General features: G+C 54.7%; 1 protein-coding gene across 3 annotated transcripts in view; it reads left to right on the forward strand.

The window, feature by feature from the left end:
• Window positions 1-20,993, forward strand: part of KIAA1671 — a 141,634-nt gene that overhangs the window by 36,040 nt on the left and 84,601 nt on the right. For all 3 annotated transcript variants that reach the window (XM_084763473.1, XM_084763472.1, XM_084763474.1), the window contains exons 4-6: window positions 1,476-1,563; window positions 3,894-6,491; window positions 15,002-15,136. In XM_084763473.1, the coding sequence (XP_084619599.1) occupies window positions 1,476-1,563; window positions 3,894-6,491; window positions 15,002-15,136 (2,821 nt within the window). The remainder of the gene's footprint in view (window positions 1-1,475; window positions 1,564-3,893; window positions 6,492-15,001; window positions 15,137-20,993) is intronic.

Consider the following 20,993-nt stretch of genomic DNA (forward strand, 5'->3'; position numbering starts at 1 on the left):
AACTCCATGCCCTCCTGACCTTGAACTCCATGCCCTCCCAACTCTACCTCCCTAGGGCTGGGGTCAGAACTGAAATCCCCCAGGACCTTCCATTAAAAATTGAGAGAAAAACTCTAGGAAGAGTATGGGCAGTGTCAGCCCTGGGCACACAGAGTCAGCAGCTAAGGGTAATGCCAACACGTAACGTGCCACGCCTCCCACGCCTCCAGGCTGGTTGTTTTCCACTGTGGCCACAGCAGGGACATGTCACCAGGCCTGATCCGCCCTCTCCTGCGTGCTTCCACACGGGTGGGCTCCGGGGTCCAGAGTTAACTCTCATGGTCCAGGGAGTCAAACTCGGGTCGTCAGACTTGACAGCAGGCGCCTGTACCCACTGCCCCAGGGCGCTGAGATCCACCGAGAGGACTTATAGATTTTGAAAGAGGTCCTTCCCAAGCTAAGACAACAGATGCCCAGTCCTCGCCATGCAGTCCAGGTGCCTGGGAGGAACCATGGGACAGATGGGACAGAGGGAAACTGAGTCTCTGAGATTAGAAATGCCCATGGCCTCCAGCAGTGTGGATTGCCTGGAAGGGATCAAGTTCAAATGTTCTGACCACCCTCCTCTCTCTCTCTCTCTCTTTCTTTCTTTCTTTCTTTCTTTCTTTCTTTCTTTCTTTTTCTCTTTGTTCCCGAGTCCCCAGCCATGAACCGTAAACACTGTGCAGACACATGTACTACAAAAGAGTGAGACGGGCATGGAAAGATCCGAATCCCCTCTTCCTAACCCCTTTATAAGTAGGGAAACTGAGGCCCAGAGGAGGGGGACTGACTAGGCATACTGAGAGGCAGAAGCAAACCTGTGTCCCCATTTCACATGCTGACCCTCCCATCCCCCATCTCACTCCCCCACCCCCCCACCTCCCACTCTCTCACTCCCCTACCCTCTCACCTCCAGCCCCACTCTCTCCCCCACCCCTCCCCCACCCCCTCACTCCTCCCACCCTCTCGCCTCCTACCCCCCCCCCCCCACCTCCCTGGGGCTCTTCCTTGGCGGTGGGTGAGCGTTGAGCCTACAGTTGCTAAGGAGAACCTTTAATTATCCCGCCCGGGGCGGTCTTCCCTAACCGCCTTCGCAGAGTTGTTAGGGTCATGGCTTGCCTCTCATGTCTGCCCTATAAAAGAGGGAGGGAGATGTTAATTATCCCTGCTTTATGTGTGAGGAAATAGAGGCGCAGGTGAGGCCACAAGCCACACGGGAGGGAGTCGAGCTCCCGGCAGCACCCACCTCCCAGCAGCACCCAGGCACCTGCTGCTTCTACGCAGGCATGCTCTGCCTAAGGTACGCCCTTCCCAGCAGGCCCCTTCTGTGACCATAATGACAGGCCCTTTCTCAAAGGAAGCCTGGGCAGGTGGCCAGGCTTCTGCCGAGGACAGTGTGGGCTTCGGGGAGGGAAGGCTCCGTTCTGTGTGTGTAATTCCCATCTTTGTCCCAGGTTCTCACGGTCAGCTTCCAGCCATGAGGTCGGGTACGAGAAATGTGCCATGCTGGGTGGCGAGCTCCCCGGGGAGAGGAGAGAAAAGGTAAGCCTGACAGACGCTGTTCTCTGGTCGCTGCTGTCTCACTTAGAAGCTTGTGACCTGCTGGGTCCAGGCAAAGAGCACCAGAACCTTGCCACCCTGCCTCTGCCATGTTAAAGCCCCTGCTGTGTTAAAGGGTTGTGATTTGTCAAAGGTTTGCACAGAAGTGGTTGTCAGGCATTTATTTATTTATTCACTTATTTATTTATTTATTTTCTGTGCAAATAGCTGGGGGGGTGTCTCTGTCTTCTTAAGGGGCTTTATTCAAGTCTCTGGGAGGCAGAAGCCAGCAGATCTCTATGTTCGAGGCTAGCTTGGCCTGTGAGATCTCGTCTCAAAAACCAAAACCCTGGAGAAACTTAACTCTGCTCCCTCTTTGAGAGTCTTTCCCACTCCCCTGGCTCGGCACCCAGTAACAGAAGCAGCTCAGGTGCCAAAACCCATTTCTCTTTGACCTGGCTCATAAGGAAAAGCTTGAAATTACGTGCGCCATGTGACTGGTTTGTGGTTGGTCTCTCGGGCATGGCTTTTTTTTTTTTTTTAAATAAAACACATCTTTATTGAGGTGCAACTGACAGACATAAAGAATGTGGAATTAAAGCGCCCGGGTGGATGAACTGCCACCTCTGTCTTCCCATGCAGCTGTTCCCACACAAGGGCGGCAAACATCTGCACCGCACCCACACAGCACCCTACCTCTCACGTTGCCTCCAGCCTGCCCCTCCCCAGGCCGCCCGCCTCCATCAGCTTTCTGTGCATAAAGACTGGCCTCCATTTCCTAGACTTTGGGACCAATTTAGCTGGTGACGTTCACACACTTGTTTACTCGGCCTTATTGCCTCACTCAGGATCGCTATTCTGAGACTGGTCATGCCATAGCCTTTTTTATTGCTGTGTTGTATTCCAGCCCAGAGCTCATATCCCTTTTTATTGCTGCGTTGTGCTCGATCCCAGAGGTGGACCACAGTTGACTATCACTCTTTGGCTGGCACTGGAGTGGTTTTCAGTTTGAGTCATTAGAAATGAAGCTGCAGGCTGGATGTGGTGGTGCATGTGTATCATCACCCCAGTGCTCGGGAGGCTGGGCAGGAGGGTTGTGAGTTCTAGGCCAGCTTGTGCAGGCACGCACGCGCGCAGGCACACGCACACACACACACGCGCACACACACACGCATGCACACACACGCACGCACGCGCGTACACACACATGCCATAACAAACAAGAAACGAAGCTGCTGTGAACACTTACAACTACGTCTGTAAGTCATAGTGGCGCCTCTCCCTCTCCTCCCCCACCCGCTCTGAGATGCGGTCTCATGTAGCTCAGGCCTCACACTGACCGTGTAGCCATCGCCGTGCTGGTTTGTGCGGTGCTGGACACGGAGCCCAGGCCTTTGTGGGTCTCGGCAAGGACTCTGCTAACTGACCCTCTCCCCAGCACAGTCCCTGCTTTTCTCCTCTTGGGTAAATGCCTCGGCGTGGCCTGGCTGGGCTGCGCAGCTGCCGTGCATGCTCCTGTTTGAAGGGACTTCTCACTCTCTGAATAACAATCCGCGAACGCCTTCCAGTGCTTCGCGTCCCTCGCAGTGAGTCCCCAAGGAAGGGCAGCGACAGAGATGGCAGCAGTGCAGGGAGGGTCTCGGAGGGCTAGGCCATGTAATGGGGTTGTCTTTCAGTCTCAGGGATTGGCTTGAGGGTCCCCAGCCTGCCTGCTTCATCTGCACTCTTTACCCTTTAATGTGTGAAGGTCGGGGCTGAGAGATGACTCCGTGGGCGTGGTGTCTGCCATGCAAGCCTTGGGACCTTAGTTCGAATCCTGGGCCAATGAAAAAGCCAAGCACAGTGGCTTTCTAGAGCTGACCGAGGCTGTAAAGACAGTGATCCCTGGGGCTGGCCGGCTGGCGGGCCTAGCTGGGTCAGTGAGTGCCAGGGTCAGTCGGTGCGGGACCCTGATGAACAAGGCGGGAGTGGCTGAAGACCACCACTGGTGGTGACCTTTGGTCTCCATGCGTGTACACACATGAATGTGTCCACACGACACGCATTTATAGTACCTTGCTGTTTTGTTGTTGTTTTGTTTTTATTAATCAAATAAAGTTTAACTTGTTTTTATTAATGCGTAGAGGGGGACACCCCTGCTGCGGCACGCAGTCAGACGGCCACTTCGCGGAGTCCGCCCTTCCAGCTTTGAGTCTGTGGATGGAACTCAGGTCACCGGGCTGGGCTGAGCCATCTGGAAGGCACTTTGCTGTTTTCACGGGATGGCTGCTTCTCCCTCCTCTCCACTTCCTGTCCACTTCAAATCCTTAACATTGTCTTCTGTTGTTTTTCAGCCCAAGGAGAGACATAGTTTGGATGGAGCCTCTGCCATGAAAAGTCCCTGGAAGTCTGGGGTACCCCAGAAGTCTAGGCAGACAGAACTCAAAGATGCCTCTCACCAGGACCCTGACAGGTGTCAGAGTGTACACGCAGCTGGAGACCCAGGCCCTTCTGAAGTCAGTGCGGAAGGTAACGGAAGCTTCCAGAAGGTGTGGGCCACAGTGTTTGAACATAATGTGGAGAGACACACGGTGGCTGACCAGGCAAGCCCTTGTCTCTCACCTACACCTCCTCATGGCGATGTGGCTGACACCCTGGATCCCAAACCCAGGCCTGAGAAAGGCTATTGGCTAGGGAAGGACCCTCCGGGAGTAACGAACAAGAGAGACAGCTCCAGGTGGTCCGACCACGCTGACCCAGGAATGCTGAGACGGGCTGCCCTTGTGGATGTGGAGCCAAGACAGTACCGCACACCTGTGCCCGAGAGACACCCCATGGGAGAGGGGCACAGCAGCCACTCTGCCCTGAGGCATCTGGAAAGTCCTCCTGTATCCCAGAAAGTCCAGCTCAAATATGACACTGTGCGTGCCTTGGGGGAACGCGTACACAGCGAAGCCGTGTCCAGGGTGCTGGGGGAGACGGCGGTGACACTGCGCAGTGGCAGACCCCGGCTCTCACTGCAGGGCCGGCAGCTGTCCCAGGAGGTGAGCCCTACTCACCTGGAGTGTGCCCGGCAGGCTCAAGGTGGTGCCGTGCAGAGGGCAAGTTTGATATGGGAAGCTCGGGGTCAGGAGGCCAGTGGGCCAAAGCTTGACTGTCAACAGCCAAGGGATGGATTTGGGGGCAGTTGCCCATCACCCAGATGGACAGGAGGGGTGGTGGCAAGCTGGCACAGCACCCCTGTGGTTAGCAAAGATCTCAGTGCTCCCAAAAGGGGTCCATCCTGGGATGGCCCTTCAGAACTTCCACCCAGGGCCAACACTGAGCTCTGTGACTCCCAAGTACAGGCAGCGCCCAACACGTCGTCTCTGCAGAAAGATCCCCTCGTGGCTGCCCGTGATGGTGACCCAAGGCCGGCCCAGGTGTCCCAGCCTGAGGTCAGAATGCGGAGATCCAACCCTTCTGAGCCGAGGGTTGACAGGTGGAGGCGGAGGACTCTGCCTCATGATGTGAAGTTTGATGCGTTCAGCCTCCTCACGCCAGAGAGTGCTGCTGAAGGGCAGCAGAGGCCAGCAGACGGAAGGGCCTTCCCAACCTGTGCCTTAAAGAGACCCCCATTGTCCCTCCACGAGGCACAGGCTCAGGAGCTGACACCAGGTACCTCACGAGGCAGGACTTGCCCGGTCGAGAAGCCGGGGCCGTCCTCAGAGCCCACTGCGACGTTCTTCGCGGTGACCTACCAGGTTCCCGATATTCAAAAGGCCAAGAGCGTGGTTAAGTCAGGGCCTGAGAATGTGTCGGAACCTTCCAGAAAAACAGCTCCACCTCTGTCACCTCGCTCTTTTGTGCCTGCTTTGTCTTCTCCTAGCCACGAAGAGCCGCGGGCTCCTGCCGGCAGTAAGGGCTGCGCTCAGGGGAGAGTTTGTGAAGAAATAAGGAAACTTTCAAAACACCTGAAGGCCACAGACCAGCCATCGCCTGCTGGGGACAGGGTCATTGATGTGGACGCTCTGCGGATTCATCGAGGGTCCGAAGATGGCACCGAGAAGGACAGCAGGATCAGGGCATCCTCAGACAGGGACCCCACGAAGACTTCCCCGGTCCTAAGGCGGCCCAAAAGTCTGCTGGTGAGGAGGAGGACGGAGGTGATCAGCGAGACGTTTCCAGGGAAGATGAGAGATGGCTACAGGTCTGGCGTCCTAGACATTGATGCTCTGATGGCTGAGTACAAGGAGCAGTCGAGTAGAGTCCCCAGCAAAGCCCTGGAGCAGAGGGCCAGCCCTCCTACAGAGCCCAGTGGCTCCCCTCAGGAGAGGTCGGGTTGGCCCCAGGAGGTGGAGTGCGGATGGAGGAGCCGGAAGGAGGCCTCTGTGAAAACTCCCCACTCCCCTGGCCCCAGCAAGCAGCCAGCCGAGCCCCTAGGGGCAGCTGTGGCCACTAAGCCTGGCCTGCCACTGTGGGCACCACCACACTCAGCTCCTGCAGAAAACTGTCCCTCATCCTCTCCTGTCTCTGCTGGGCCCCGGAGAAAATCCACAGGCGTCGCTGAGTTTGAAAGTAAGCCCTCTTCCAGTGAACACCAGGGGGCAAGGAATAAGCAAGGTCCAGCCAAGTCCCAAGAGCCAGGAAGCAGGGACAGAATCTCCTCAAGGTCACCTCCCTCTGACCGGAAGAAAGGGACTCCAAAGAGATCCACTGGTCAGGGAGTGGAGGGCAATGGGGTGCAGTGGGGAACCCCCCCACGTGATTCTATTTGGTCACCAGTGGACATCAAGAGGGCCTGCTCAGAGAAGGGCCCACCAGCCAGGGTCCGGGAGGGCCTGTCTGTCATGCAGGACGCTAGGCAGCGGAGACTGGAACAGCCCAAAGGGAAGCCGGACCTCCCCGCAGAGACCCCCAAGGCCACGCCAGGACCCCATCAGAGGGACGCAAGAAAGCTGGATGGCCCCAAGGTGGGTACATTCTTTTTTTTTTTTAATATTTATGTATTTATTATGTATACAGTGTACACTTGCAGGCCAGAAGAGGGTGTCAGATCAGATTATAGAGGGTTGTGAGCTACTGTGTGGTTGCTGGGAATTGAACTCAGGACCTCTGGAAGAGCGGCCAGTGCTCTTAACCTCTTGAGCCATCTCTCCAGCCTCCTTGTGATACATTCTTTAAGCATCTACTTCCAGGGTCTCAAGCTCAGATTTCATGTGGGCTATGTACTGCGTAGGTACGTGACTGAGCAGGCTTAGGGCGTTACACTAGGGAGTGGTGGAGCCTGCGGTAACAGAGCGCTCGGACAGTTGGGGCAGGTAGGTGTGTAGGTGTGCTTGCTTTCAGACTCTCAGGATTTTCATTTTTCTCCTTTCTTTTTTTTAAAAAAATTTTTATTTATTTATTTATTTATTGTATATGAGTACTTTATCTGCAGAAGAAGGCATCAGATCACATTACAGATGGTTGTGAGCCACCATGTGGTGGCTGGGAATTGAACTCAGGACCTCTGGAAGAGCAGAGCCATCTCTCCAGCCCCCTTTTTGTTTTTTCAAGATAGGGTTTCTCTGTGTAGCCCTGGCTGTCATGGATTCAAGCTTTGTAGACCAGGCTGGCCTTGAGCTCACAGCTATCCATCTGCCTCTGCCTCCCGAGTGCTGGGATTAAAGGTGTCCGCCGCCACGCCCGGCTCCACGCCCGGCTTTTCTCCTTTCTTTATCTTCCCTCCTCCCCTCTTCTTTTACTGGGCCGGTGAAGCTGAAGCTAGTTCTTGCCCAGACCCTGACCATTTTGTCACCTGTGACAGCGTTGAGAAAAAGGGACATCAGTTATTAAGAGAAAAACAACAACAGCAACAACAAACAAACAAACATTTTGGTGCAAGCGTCGGCCCGTGCTAGTCCCCTGGTTCTCAGGGCACCTGCTTGCTCTATGCCACCTTCCTTGTTGTCTTTACCAGAGCCAGCTCCAGCTGTGTGAGCTCCCAGAAAGTTCTGTGGCGTGAATGAATGACTGTAAGAACCCTACCGAGTCTTACGAGGGGGCTCACTCCAGCGTGGGTTCCCCGAGAAGCGAGGCCTGGCTCGGGTCTCTGAGGAGGTGGCCTGAGGGGCTGGATGAGGTGGCAAGGAATTTGGTACCGGTGTGGACAGCTGAAACCTCTAGGAAGCCCATAGCATAGTCGAGTTGACCAAGGCAAGGGTCAGAGGGCACAGAGTGTGGATCTCCTATTCCTCCCATTGCCATCCTACGTCTGGACCTTTGAATGTGAGAAGTCACCATTCTGCACATGGTAGCTTTGCGCCAACTCACAGTTTGAGTGTCCTGAGTATCAGGCAGGGGGCTGAAGAGGTCCACTGCAGGTGTAAAATGGGTAGGAAAACACAAAACACGAAAATGGGGCTCAGAGAGACTAAGTAACATGTTATGGGTCACACAGCAAAGGGCAAAGATGCTTAGGCCCAGGTCTGGCTGGATTTCATGAGAAGATGGACACTGAGGTAAAAATGGGGAGGAGCCCTGAGCCCCAGTGCAGCCCTTGAGGAGCTGGGCGACGGGGCCGTGGAACCCGAGGCCAGGAAATGACATGATGCGCTCTGAGGCACTGGAAGAGTGACCCAGGAAGGCATCCTGGAGGAGGCACTGATAGAGGAGCAGGGCCTGCTGGGAGATCTGTAGGCTGGAGTCGGTCCCGCCCTTGGTGAGAGGTTCAGTGGGAGGCAGCAGCCTCGCCCACAGTGTTTTCTGCTGTAACAAAACACCCCAGGCTGGACACTTTATAAAGAAGAGAGACTTACTCCCCACAGTTCTGGCTGCTGTGAACCCTCAACCCATGACTGGTCCCTGCCTAGCTCCCTCTTTCACACTATCCTGGAGTTTCAGATGCAACCAATCATTATGCCAAACAGTTTCTCACCCCTAAGCCTGTGGGAGAGGAACCAGAGTCTAGCCTGGCGGGGACAGGGACGCCAAGCTCATGGAGCTGTGACATCAGTGTTGGCGGAGGCCTCTGCTTGAGGATTGTTGTGGTCTGGTGTGGGAGGGGGGGAATCGGGGCTTCGAACCTGTGTCTCTCCCAGGGAGCCCAGGCTTGCTGAGGCATTGACCTCCTCCCTGCCTCTGCAGCCCCTTTCTCCCACACCACTCAAGACTGATGGCAGTCCCCTGCCTCAGAGCCCCACTGTGAGGGAACTGGAAGCTGCTGCAGGCTTGGGCAAGGTGTGCCTCTGTGCTGGGGCTCACCCGGCTCTCACCCTTCCTGTGGGGGAAAAGGCTGTGGAATGTGGCACCTCCTCAGCTTGCCAGCTCAGGTCCCACTGGCCTGAGGAGGGGCCCTGGATGCCGCCCAGAGTGCCCAGGCCCCAGGAGGGCTGGTTGTCAGGGATCAGCTTTCTCTTGGCAGAGAGCTCCACAGACCAGCTTCCTGCTTCCTGCTTCTCCCCTCTGCCCTGCAGGAAGCCTGCTTTGTTTGTTTGGGGTCAGGCAGGGTCTCCTGTAGCTCGGGCTGCCCGGCAAGTCCTGCCCCTCCTCCCTTTAGCTGGGCCTCTTTCCCTCCACCTGGTTCTTGATCTTAAACAACAGAAACTAAGGAGTGAAAACGAAAGCCACAGAACCTCGGTTATTAAAAATACAAACCTTACAGGGCAGAGAGAGAAGGGAGCATTTCCTCGAAGGGTGTTCACACCCTTCCCTGTGTGTCTTGGGAGTTAGGAATATTACACACACACACACACACACACACACACACACACACACACGGCATATTTCTCTTCTGAGTGCTTAGGCAAAATTTCAGGGGACATGAGGTGCAGGATGCAGACCGCCCCATGGAGTGGTTCACTTCCGGGCCCTGTGGTACAGAATCATCACTCCAGCCACCCAGAAGGCTGAGGCAGGAGAATCACAAGTTCAAGGCTAGCCTTGGCCATTTAGTGAAACCCTCTTTCAAAATGAAAAGTAAAAGGAAGCCTGGGGCTGTGGCCCAGTGGGCAGCGCTTGCTTGCCTGACACACGCGTGAGGCCTGGAGAGTTCTAGCACTTATGCCAAGGGGCGGCTTCTCCAGGCCTGAGAACCATGCCCCCTAGCACACCTTTGGCCATGCCTCCAAGAGAAGTGAGCCTACACCCCGAGTCCTCTATGGACATTTTTTGCTGTCACTCTGGGGAGGACATTGCCACTCTCATTAGGCAGAAGCAGAGCTGCCATTAGAACCCTCCAGGGAGCAGGGTAGCCCTGCGCAGAGTGGGCCAGGCCACATCCTGCCCTGCTCTAGAGCCAGGAGACACGGCGGGGAAATAGTCAGGCTGAAAGTGTTCTGGGGGACCTCTCACACTTTGTGGGGTAGTTAGTAAAGCTGTTGTACTATAGGCCTAACTAAGCACAGGGTTTAAGAAAGGACGCTCAGAGCTGAGTCACAACACACACACACAAACACACACACACACACACACACACACACACACACACACACACTTTTGTCAATGACTGTGTCTGAACTTCCTTCCCAGGTTGGTGTCCGCTCTCTGTGGGTCCTCTCTCCCTCCCTCCCTCCCTTCCTTCCCTCCCTCTCTCCCTTCCTTCCTCCCTCCTTCAGCCTGAAAATGAACATAAAAACAAAAGGGGCTGTTGAGGTGACTCAGTGGACAAAGACTTCCTCACAGGCCAGAGGGAGGAGAGAACAGCCTCCCCTGACCTCCACACGTGCCCATGGCAACCCCGCCCCCACATCATACACACAGTAGTAATAAGTACACGTTTAACAAACCATATAATGTGTCTTAGAGTTTGGGCTTCTGCCCAGGGTTCATGTCCTGGACTTTGTTCAGAGACTACATTTGATATGTGCGCTGGCCCGGCATGGATGCGCTGGCCCGGCATGGTGGCACATGCCTAGATCATGTCATCTTGGGCTGTGAGACCCTGTCTCAGGAAAGATCCTTGCGAAAGTAAAATGTGGTATAGCCCTACAGTGGAATATTATTCAGTTATAAAAAAGAAATGTTCTGGCCAGGTGTGGTGGCACACACCTTTAATTCCACTTGGGAGGCAGAGACAGGTGGATCGGATCGATGTGAGTGTGGTCTACAAAGTGAGTCCAGAATAGTCAAGGCTACACAGAGAAACCCTGTCTCAAAAAACCAAACCCCCACCCCTAAAAAAAAGTTCTAGCCAGGCGTGGTGAGCATTCTAGTAATTGAGGCAGGAGGATGGCAGAGGAAGCAGGGAAGGACCCAGGTGGTGTGGCTCTAGAGCACTATTTGTGTGTTTTTTAATTTAAATTAGATTCAAATCTAATTTCTCTGTTGCCCTTGCCACATTCAAGCTTGAATGATTGTATTGACCCCACAGAACATTCTGGCAGCTGTGTATGTACAATCAACCTGAAGCCACTGAGTGAGTGAGGTCACCCAGAGTCTGTCAGGCAGAAAAGGGAGCCGGGGAGTTGGGGAACATACCGGAAAGGAGCCATCCGTGGGCAGGAGAGACTTAAGCCACCCGGGAGCTACAGTGGGAGCGACACCCCATACAGGTGGGCTTGTCCTGGGGACTCAGGGCAGCCTTGGTGGAAGGTGTGCCCACCCGTGTTTTTTCTGCTGTGAGATGCAGCTGTGGCACAATTTTGCCGTCCCAGGGTGCAATGCGGCAACCCGCAGCACAGGTATACATAGTCCATTTCAGGGACCACTTGTGTCACCCCCAGGAAGTCCTGCTCCTTATAAACCATCCTTACCCATGCGTTCTCTGGGGCTCTTGCAGTGGCTCTCGCTCGGCTCCTGCACTCTCCTTACCCTGGCGTTCTCAGGGCTCACACACAGTCTCTCCTGACACAACTTCCCTTCATTCTTTTTTGCTGCCTTTATTTTGGAGACAGGGTCTCGCGTGGCCTAGGCTGGCTGCGTGTATCGTACGGTCTTTTGTTACTTGTGTTTTCCATGCTGTATTTTGGAAATACTGGCTAATACAAGGCTGTGAAGATTAGTTTCCATGCTTTCATCTAAGTTTTCTACCGTTAGCTTCTCCGTTAAACTCTTTGCTCTCTTTTGGATTAGTGTTTGGGTCAGGGTGTGAAGTTTGTTTTGGTTTTTTGGAGTACAGGAATTTACTTAATTTTATGATAAATTAATTTTTTTCTTTTTGTAAAAACTTTTATTGGTTCTTTGTGCATTTCACGTCATGTACCCAATCCCACTCATTTCCTTATCCCCTCATACTCACCCTCCACCTTTGCAACCTCCCCCCCAACAGAGGAAAAAAAATCTCATCGTGGAAGCTGTAGTGTGTCACAGTGTGTGGCCCACAGTTTTCTCTCTTGTCCACACATCCTTACTTTCAAATGTTTCTTGCAGTGAGTCATTGGTCTGATTTGAGGCCTCTGGCTTCTGCTACTGTGTCAATACTGGATCCTCATCAGGAATCTTCTTGGATATATTGTTGTCGCTCTGTGTCATGGAGGTCCTGCAGCTTTGGATCTGTAGGAAGATCCCGTCATGCACTCCAGCAGTTCATAGATGGGGCAGATGTCGGGGTGCACCAACTCAAAGCCCTGGACCTAGGCCTGAGCTGTGTCAGAGATGGTCATCCTGCTGTGTGTGTCGTGTTCTCACACTGGGCCAGTTCACCAGCAACCTCCACAACTGGGGTCATCCCTATTCTGCTGCCTAGGTGAGGTGCAGGCCCTCTCTCCTGAGTGTTGCGTCTGGTAAGGGCCATGACCAGCTCTCCTGCTCTCAAGTCCCCGGGGCCACCTCTCCTGCCTGCCATAGATGATGAGGGACAAGGAAGGAGAAGAGGGCATCTCTCCCTCATCTGTGCCACTGCCCCAGCAGACAAGAGGTAGGATTAGCTCTCCCACACTCAACACCCTCAGAACCGGCTCACCTGCAAACCCTCATCCAGGGTCAGCTTTACTGTGCTGCCCAGGTGAGGTGCAGGGCCAGCTCCCTGCCTGCCATAGATGGCAAGGGGCAAGAGGGGAGCCATCTTTCCCTCATTCCTGTCACTGTGTGCAGACAAGGGGTGGGGCTAGCTCTTTTACATTTACCCCTTCAAAGCTGGATCACCTGCACCTCTGCCATCAGGGTCAGCTTTACTGTGCTGCCCAGGTGAGGTGCAGGGGGAGGGGGAGAGCACTCTCCTAAGTGCTGCAGCTGGTGAGGGGCGGGGTCAGCTCTCCTGCTTTCATGCCCTTGGGGCCAACTCTTCCACATGCCAAGGTGGGGTGAGGGTGGGTGTAACCATTTCTTCACATCAACAATGTCCTCGGGTGGCAGCTTAGACCAGGGACATCCACTTGGCCTTTGGTGGTGACGGACCCCTGCTGCTGCAGGGCCACAGACCCAGCCGTGGACGCTGCTGGCAGCACAGGCCAGGCACCTACCATGGTCCCATCACTGGCTGTTCCTCATTACCCTCTCGTCTCCAGCTCTCCCTCACTTTGTTCTGCGCTCATCCTTCTGTGTTTCTTTCTCTTTCACATCCGCACCACTTGCGTGCTCCTCTTAGTGGTGCCCGGGGTCTCTGAGTGTCTGGGGTCATCTCAGGAATGGTGTCAGGAGTGCCCCACTGGGCATTATGACCCTGGGCAGGCGTCATCAATGGCATGGTCTGCTCCCCCTCTGCCTCCACCCCCAGGCCTACATGGTGCGGGACTGGTGGTCATCTCAGGCCACTCCCTGTCCAGGCTACAGGGTCACTTTTCTCAGGGAGTGTCAGGCAGATGTTCACGGGTCAGAAGGCTGAGCATAGACACAGCTTCTTTCCTCTCTGCCACCTACTGGTGCACATGGGACACAGCGGCCACACCTGCTATGCCTCTAGGGGCAGTGATAAAGTAATAATAATAATAATAATAATAATAATAATAATAATAATTATTATTATTATTATTATTATTATTATAAAATTATTATTATTTTGGTTTTTCAAGACAGGATTTCTCTATGTTATCTTAGCCATCTTGGACTCACTTTGTAGACCAGGCTGGCCTCAAACTCACAGCGATCCGCCTGCCTCTGCCTCCCGAGTGCTGGGATTAAAGGCGTGCGCCACCACGCCCAGCTTGATAAATTAATTTTTACTCGGGTACAGCAGTCTGTGTTATCTACCTGAGAGCTTCCTTCCGTAAGTTGCCTTGTGTGGCCACTGCTGCCACAGGAGCCCTTAAACTTCAGGGCGAGGGGCCTGTTTGATGATTTTAAAAATGTATCAGCCTGGAAATTTCTTGCTGTTCCTCATAACAGTTCACGTTGCACTTTTATTGGGTGTTGAGGTTCTGAACGCTGGAGTCTAGAATGGCCTTCAGCCCCAGCGGTCCTTTTGTCTCGGGAGGCCTCAGTGCTGATGTGGTTGTGACCATGGTACCCAGGAAACTATACTCTTATGAATGTTCACTATAATAAAAATTGTCCTACCAAGTGGAGTAAGTCAGGGCCTCCGCTTCTGTCACCCAGCTTCCAACTCCTAAGACCTAAGACCTGGGATTATGTTATGTTAAAGCGTTGCAGCCAGATGCATCAGGTAGCAGGGTGTGAAGCCTGGGGCGTGGGGGTGGGGACTGGAGTCCCAGCTGTGCTGCCTTCAGGTGGAGAGAGGAGGTGTGTGAGGGCTGCCCAGCTAGGAGACGGACCTTAGAATAGGAGTGACACGGGCTGAGGGACAGAGGGATCTACGAGACTGGGTCCCAGCACCGACAGGCAGAACTGAAATGTGGGTGGGATTTATTTAGCGCCAATGGGGCATGAAAACGAGCCCAGTGGAAAGGACATAGTGGCAGGAGGCCCACTGTAGGATTGGGACGTTCAAGGAATTCGAGAAAGCGGCCAGGAAGAGACGGCAAACTAGAGGGTGGCCTAAAGAGTCAGAAGCCAGGGATGGGAGGAAAGCGGCTGGGAGCCAACCCTGCCCTTCCTGATGCTGTGTGTCCTTAAGCAGGTACGTGGCCTCTCTGGGCCTCCTGGCTTATCTACATAGAGTGTAAGGCCTACGAAACACACTTTCTGGACCCTGGGACTTACTAGGTGTGATGGATCCCCCTGTAGTACCTGAGAGGAAAGACTGCAGAATTCAGACTCTGTTAACCCTTTCCCTGCTGTTTCTCAGGGGGTGCATTTGGATGCAAGGAGAGGTGTTCACACTAGGGCCACAGGATCACCGCGGTCAATGGCGGTGGCAAACCGGAGGCCCTGTGGGCCAGGCGCACCTGCCCCCTGGTGGCCGGACTGTGTCGTGCAGGTTCTGAACAAGGCGCCTCATTTCCCCCGTGAGGCTGTTAAAATTATTCCTTCCCAGATGGTTGAGGTCAGAAAGGTTAAGATTTGCCCGAGGTCACACATCCCTGCATCTGGGTCAGTTGGACCTAAGGCCTGCTTACCGACATGTTACCTATGACCATGATGGTGTTTGTGTGTGTGTGTGTGTGACACACCTTTCCTGTAAACTAAAGGCTTCCACTGAACTTCTTCTCTGTGTTCTCCATCTCAGGTCCCTCTGCAGAACCCTGAGCGCAGGGACGGCCTGTGGGATGGCCAGCAGCCTCTCCGGCAGATGTGCCCCGTCACCTCCACCCCAAGGCGAAGTCACAGCTTTTGCAAGGACAAGAGGAGCGGTCCCTTTGTGGTGAGTGACACGTGCAAAGGGGCATGCAGGCTTTGTCTGTGCTGGATGTGTGTGGCAGGTTCGGGCTGGTGCGCACCTGGAGGCGTGCAGGGTGAGTGGGTTCCAGACCCACTGTATGAGGCGTCCTGGGGAAACCTTTCGCTGCTTCTGGGTTTCTGCCATTAGATGGGGCTGTAACCTCAGCAGCTGCCTGGTGAAAGTCTTGGGTTCGAGTCCCACCACTGTGTCTTTTCAACAGCCTTGAGGTTTTGAGGGTTTATTGTCTGTGCCCTTTGGTTTTTCTCAGCTGGAGAGCTGGGTGGTGACTCCTGTGTCGTCAGTGCCAGCTTGAGTGTTGAATAGTTGAGGGTAGCCAACCCAGAGGAAGTGTACTCCGTGAGGGACATCAGGGGCATATAGAAAGCCAGATCCATGGGCTAGAGAGATGGCTCAGTGGTTAAGAGTACTGGCTGCTCTTCCAGAGGTCCTAAGTTCAATTCCCAGCAACCACATGGTGGCTCACAACCATCTATAATGAGATCTGGTGCCCTCTTCTGGTGGGCAGGCACCATATACATCAGTCCCTGCCCTTACAGTGGGGGATGAGAATCCCCCTGCCTCATGTGGCTGTTGTGGGCCCTGAGGAGGTAACACACTGGGCTCCTGAGTGCCCTGCAGATGCACCCTGTAGATGCAGGCACCGCCTGGCTCCAGGCTGTTGGCTGGGATGTCCTTTCCTCTCTTGGCCTGCGTGCAGGCTTTGGAAGGGCACTGTGTTTCTTGGGAAGGTTCTGAACCTAGGACCCAGGCAGTACCCACCAGAGGCCAGACCCAGGCCCCTCTGGTGACCTTGTTGGTTTCTGGGCTGTCTGTAAATGGGCTGAGTTCTTGCCTTGCTCGGAAGGTCCCTTGCAGGTGTGGGCCAGATGGCGTGAGGGCTGACTCACACGCCCTTCCTTGTCTGTGGTCTGGGGAAAGAGACCTCACTTCTCTGAGTCTTGGTTTTCTCTGCTGTAAAACGGGGTACTTGCTGTTATTGTTGGGTGGGGTGACAGGGTCTGGGGGTTCCCTTGGTGCACAGGTCGCGGTGGCAGCCCCACAGGCATGTGGAACTTGGCCTTCTCTGAAGGTTCCCTTCCTCAGATTTCTTTTGTACCCTTGTGTCCAGTTCCTCCCCGGTGGCGCTGCCTCCCGTATCTGGTCCAGCGTGAACTGTGTGTTCTGTGAAGGCAAAGGTTATGGAGAGAAAAAGGTTTGAAAGGCTTGCAGGAGGCCTCCCCGGCTGCAGGCTCCCCTCTTTCCTCTGTGTCTTTGAGAAGCCTTTTCCCCAGGAGTCCTGGGTGGCTTGCCTTGGCCTCCTCTGTCGGGACTGAGCCTGTGCCCTGTGCCCTGTGCCCTGTGCCCTCTCCTGAGGGCAGATGGGTGGGGACTCAGCCCTGCAGGATTGGTCCCTCTGTGGTCGCAATCCTGCAATGTTAAGAAGCAGCCACTAGGGGGCAGCAGTGCCCAACCCCTTCCTGACTCCTCCCACAGCCTGTGATGGGTGCATAGACCTGCAAAGTCTGAAGGAAAAGACCAGGTGCATATTTCACACACACACCCCACCCTCCACCCCTTCCACTGTGACCTCTGGGGACTCAGTTTCTCCTGTGGGACGAAGCTGTCCTGTCTCAGAGCTACTGACTTCTCCGTAATGCTTGGGCCGAGGAGGCCCCTTTCCGCCTTCCTCCTTACCCCGTCCTGTCCCTCTTGTTTCTCTCCTTCTTTATGTCTCTTCAACTCTGTACAAATGGGGAAACTGAGGACCACAGAGAGGACCCAGATTGATTAGTTTAGCCTTCGAGGGCGAGGTCTGGGATTCAGTCACAGCTGTGTGCTCGCCTGAACAGGTCAGAGGAGTAGATGAATGTTGGCTGTCGGTCGGTCCTTGTTTGTCATAACTTTGTGCTGTTGTTTGTTTACCTGGACTTACGTATCTCAGTTCTTTAGGGTTTTTTATTTTTATTTCATGTAGCCCAGGCTGGCTTAGAACTTTCTATGTAGCCAAGGATGACCTTGAACACTACTTCTCCTATTTGCCTCCTGGGTGTGTGTCAGGCAAACACTACCAACTGAGCTACACTCTAGGCCCTGGCCTCGGTGTTTTGAGCCTGTCTCAGGTTTTGTCTGCCCTTACTTGTTGGCACCCACCTCCCATGCCGTTCAGGTAGACACACCCCAAACTTGCTGAAAAGAAAATCAAGGTTCAGAGGGGCTCAGCCACCTGCTTTGGCCACACCGTACTAAGGACCACTAGAACAGGCCCCTACATGGGTTGCCTGGGGCTTGGGCCCTTCCTCCCCTGGACTGTGCTGGCTGAGCTGTCAGCTCCCCCACCCCAGCTCCCTGCTGTGGCCCCTTCGGGACAGCAGAGACACCTGAGTCGTGGGACTCAGCTGGGGCGTGGCCAGGGTTGTTCTGTCTCTCACACCCTAAGCCAGCCTGGGACCCCAGGGTTGACTGGTTAGTGAATCTGCTTGGCCCCGCCCAGTGCCGCCTGTCATGCTCACCGCTGTCCTGTAGGGCAGAGGGAGCTGGGCACACTGCCCCACACCCACGTTGTGGGTGCTGGCACAGCAGGCTGCTGCCGTCGTTATTGCTGTGGTCCCCACCTGCGAGCTGCCCTGCTGGGAAAGTGAGATGTCCCCAGTCTTAGGAGTTCACCTGGCGCCTGGGAGGGAACATGACCTTTCCTGGTCCTGTGGTGGCACCCTCCCGCAGGGGCGGGCATGCTTCTGCCCACAGCTTATGGTCTCCAGGGGTTACAGAGCCTGAGGACTCGGTGTGGACCCTGACCTCGGGCACAGTTTACCCAGAAACCACGCCTGTGACCATAAAGTCACAAGTAAGTGGTTCTGGGGTTCCCACAGTGGCGCGAACGACGCAAATGCCGGCCAGCACTTCCTGGCTTATTTAGCCTTGTGTTCATTTACTCACGGGCCCACTGTGCGCCAGACCTCAGTGACTTCAAAGCCCGGAAACTACCCCTTGGGGCCTGTAGTGCAGGGGGTGCTGGGCGGTGTTGGGAGGTCTAGTCTTTCAGGGGTGCAGGGCTCAAGCAGGTGAGGCCAGGCTGGGTGGAGGGTCAGGCAGCTGGGGAGCCTATAGTAATTTGCTGTGCCTGGGTAAGCCGGGCCGTGCACTGGGCGTAGGGACACCAGTGGTGGCAGGGTATCGGTTGCTTCCTGTCCTTTTCACAGGAGAAGTGGGGGCAGCAACTTAAACTGCAGCTGAGCATAGTTCATAGCTGGATCAGACCAGCCGGGCCAGATTTGTCTGTGAGCGCTGAACGCATGTGGCCAGCTATGTCAGAGACGTTGTATCCGGGCGTCCTGTGTTCACCCGTGTTCCTAACGACACCCGTCCAGCTGTGCGTGCATCTGCCCACCCGCCCGCCAGCCTGTCACTCCTCTCACCCAGCCATCCACCAATCCATCCGTCTATCCGCCTGACCATCCGCCCAGCCAGCCAGCCGCCCATCGGTCCATTGCTCCATCGTCCTGCCCACCCACGTATCTTGCCCCATTTATTAATTCATGTGGAACTCTAAGGACATACAAGGGAACGAGTTGGCTTCTGTCTTCACATGGCTTGTGTTCCCAGACTAGGGACAAGCAGTTGCACACTCAGGACGATGGCTGCATCATCCACCCATCAGATGGGTGTCTCCATCCTGTGCTGGTCCAAACAGACCAGGTAGATGGTGGCACTGCCCTCCTGGGGCTCCTGCCCAGTGTGAGAGCCAGGTACTGACCACTAGGCAGGCTCAGAAGAGAGACTTCCTGATGTTCTCCAGTGCTGTGAGGAGGAGTCACGGGGTGTGGGCTGGGGTGGGGGAGTCACGGGGTGTGGGCGGGGGTGGGTGGACTTCAGTGAGAGGTGAGGGGGCTGTCTCTTGTCAGGTGACCAACAAGGGCTCCTTTGAGGACGTGACTAAGGGTGGGGACTGTAGACAAGCCAGAGGAGAGTGTCACCAGGGGGGGCAAAGGTCTCGGAACTTATTTAGTTTGATGATTATGATGGTGATGATGACAGTGAAGAATGAGATGATATTTATTGTTGGAGCTCAAGTGGAGAGGTTGACCCTTGGTAGCAGAATAAGGGCGGATTCCTTAGGGTTCTCTGGAGGAACAGAATGTACAGAAGGAATCTCTCTCTCTCCCTCTCTCTCTCTCTCTCTCTCTCTCTCTCTCTCTCTCTCTCTCTCACACACACAGGTCCCAGGGAGACCCCAGCTTAGAGATTCTAAACCCGAGGCTCAGAGAAGGGAGGTGGCTGGTCCAAAGACACACAGTGCAGCTGTGAAGCCTGGGGGAGCCCTGGCCTGTATCTCCCTCCCGTGCAGCAGGGACGGGGAGGGTCCCAGGGACCCAGAGCCCAGCTGCTGCCACCTGCTCTCAGGAGTCCAGGTGCACCTGCTCTGCTTGGTGAGCTGCCCTGGTCTGGCCTTGACCACTCTGGTCTGCCTCCCTGGTGGACAGGGACAGGGTTGAAGTCACGATGGCCTCCACTGGGAGGTGGTTCAGGCTTGTGGGTGTCTTTCACACAGCACGGAGCTGATGTCGAGTGGGAGGGAGGGAGGGGTTGGGGAGAGATGGTAACTGAATGTTGCCTCACTAGTATTCTGGAAACTTCCATGCCAGATTACATGTGAAAGGTGGCAAGAGGGTAGCAGAAGATGTGCTCTGTCATCAGATAATACAGGACAGGAGGCCTTCGACATTCCTTTTTTTTTTTTTTAAGGTTATGTGGTTGGGGCGGATGGGGGAGGGTGGCAGGGTATGTGCACATGAGTGCAGTGTTTGAAGAGGCCAGGAGAGGGCGCCAAAGCCACTTGAGCTGGAGATACATGCAGTTGTGAGCTGCCTGACTTAGGTGCTGGGACCCAAACTGATCCATGGTTTAGCCCAGCGTGTCCGGCCTGGAGCTGGCTCACTTTCTTCCCACAGGCAAGTGGCTGCTGCGCAGTTGTGCAGTGTGGCTGTGAGCCCACTCATTGATAACAGGCCTGGCATGTTTCCAAGCAGTAAACCCCATCTCCATCCAGCCCCAAGGGTAGTGCTGCGTTTGTGATGTCTGCATGCATGCTGCAGTGGCCACGTGAGGACTTGTCCCCCCCCCCTCGCCTGTTCTGTCATGTGGTCTGCTCTGTTGGGAACCTGTGTTTGGGTCTGTTCCAGTTTGGGGCAGTTCATGATCTTGGTGTATTCCACTTCCTGCCTCTCGGTGGGTGGTGGTCATTGCACACCTGGGCGTAGGTGCAGGGTGTGGCTACAGGGGCTGTACCGGGTGCCTCCCGACCTGAAGGGCATGGATGGAATTCCAGCTGTCCCCACGGTTTGAGTTCGGACCTTGGTGGGGTGTAGTGGTCTCTCACATCCCTTCTAATGTTCAAAGACCTCCAAACACTGTTTGGCAGTGCTTTGTGAGGAGCTTGAGTTGAAGACCTCAAAACAAGATTCCTCTTCAGCCAGGGTGGAAAACAGCTTTATCCCAAGAGTCAGCTCCAATTGACGGGCCATGCCTAAGGATTCTGGGGCCATATATTACTGGGCCATGGGAGATGATGCTGTAATCCATTAGTGATGTCTGCATGGGCTAGGGAAGGCAGAGGTCTGAGTGTCAAGCGCCTGCTAACCCTGGTTCAGCAGTACGCATGATGAGACACACAGACATGTACATCTCAGTGCAGGTGTGAGCACACATGCCTCAAAAGGTGTCTTGGAAAACTTTTCTTATGATTCTCCAAACCTCAGAAGCATTTCAAGAGTCCCTTCCTGGGTTTTATTATGTATATATTTCAGTCTACCAAATTATTTTTTGTCGGTTCTGTCTTCCT

Source organism: Acomys minous (assembly GCF_964271855.1).
Source record: "Acomys minous genome assembly, chromosome: 16".
NCBI classification, from domain to species: Eukaryota; Metazoa; Chordata; class Mammalia; order Rodentia; family Muridae; genus Acomys; species Acomys minous.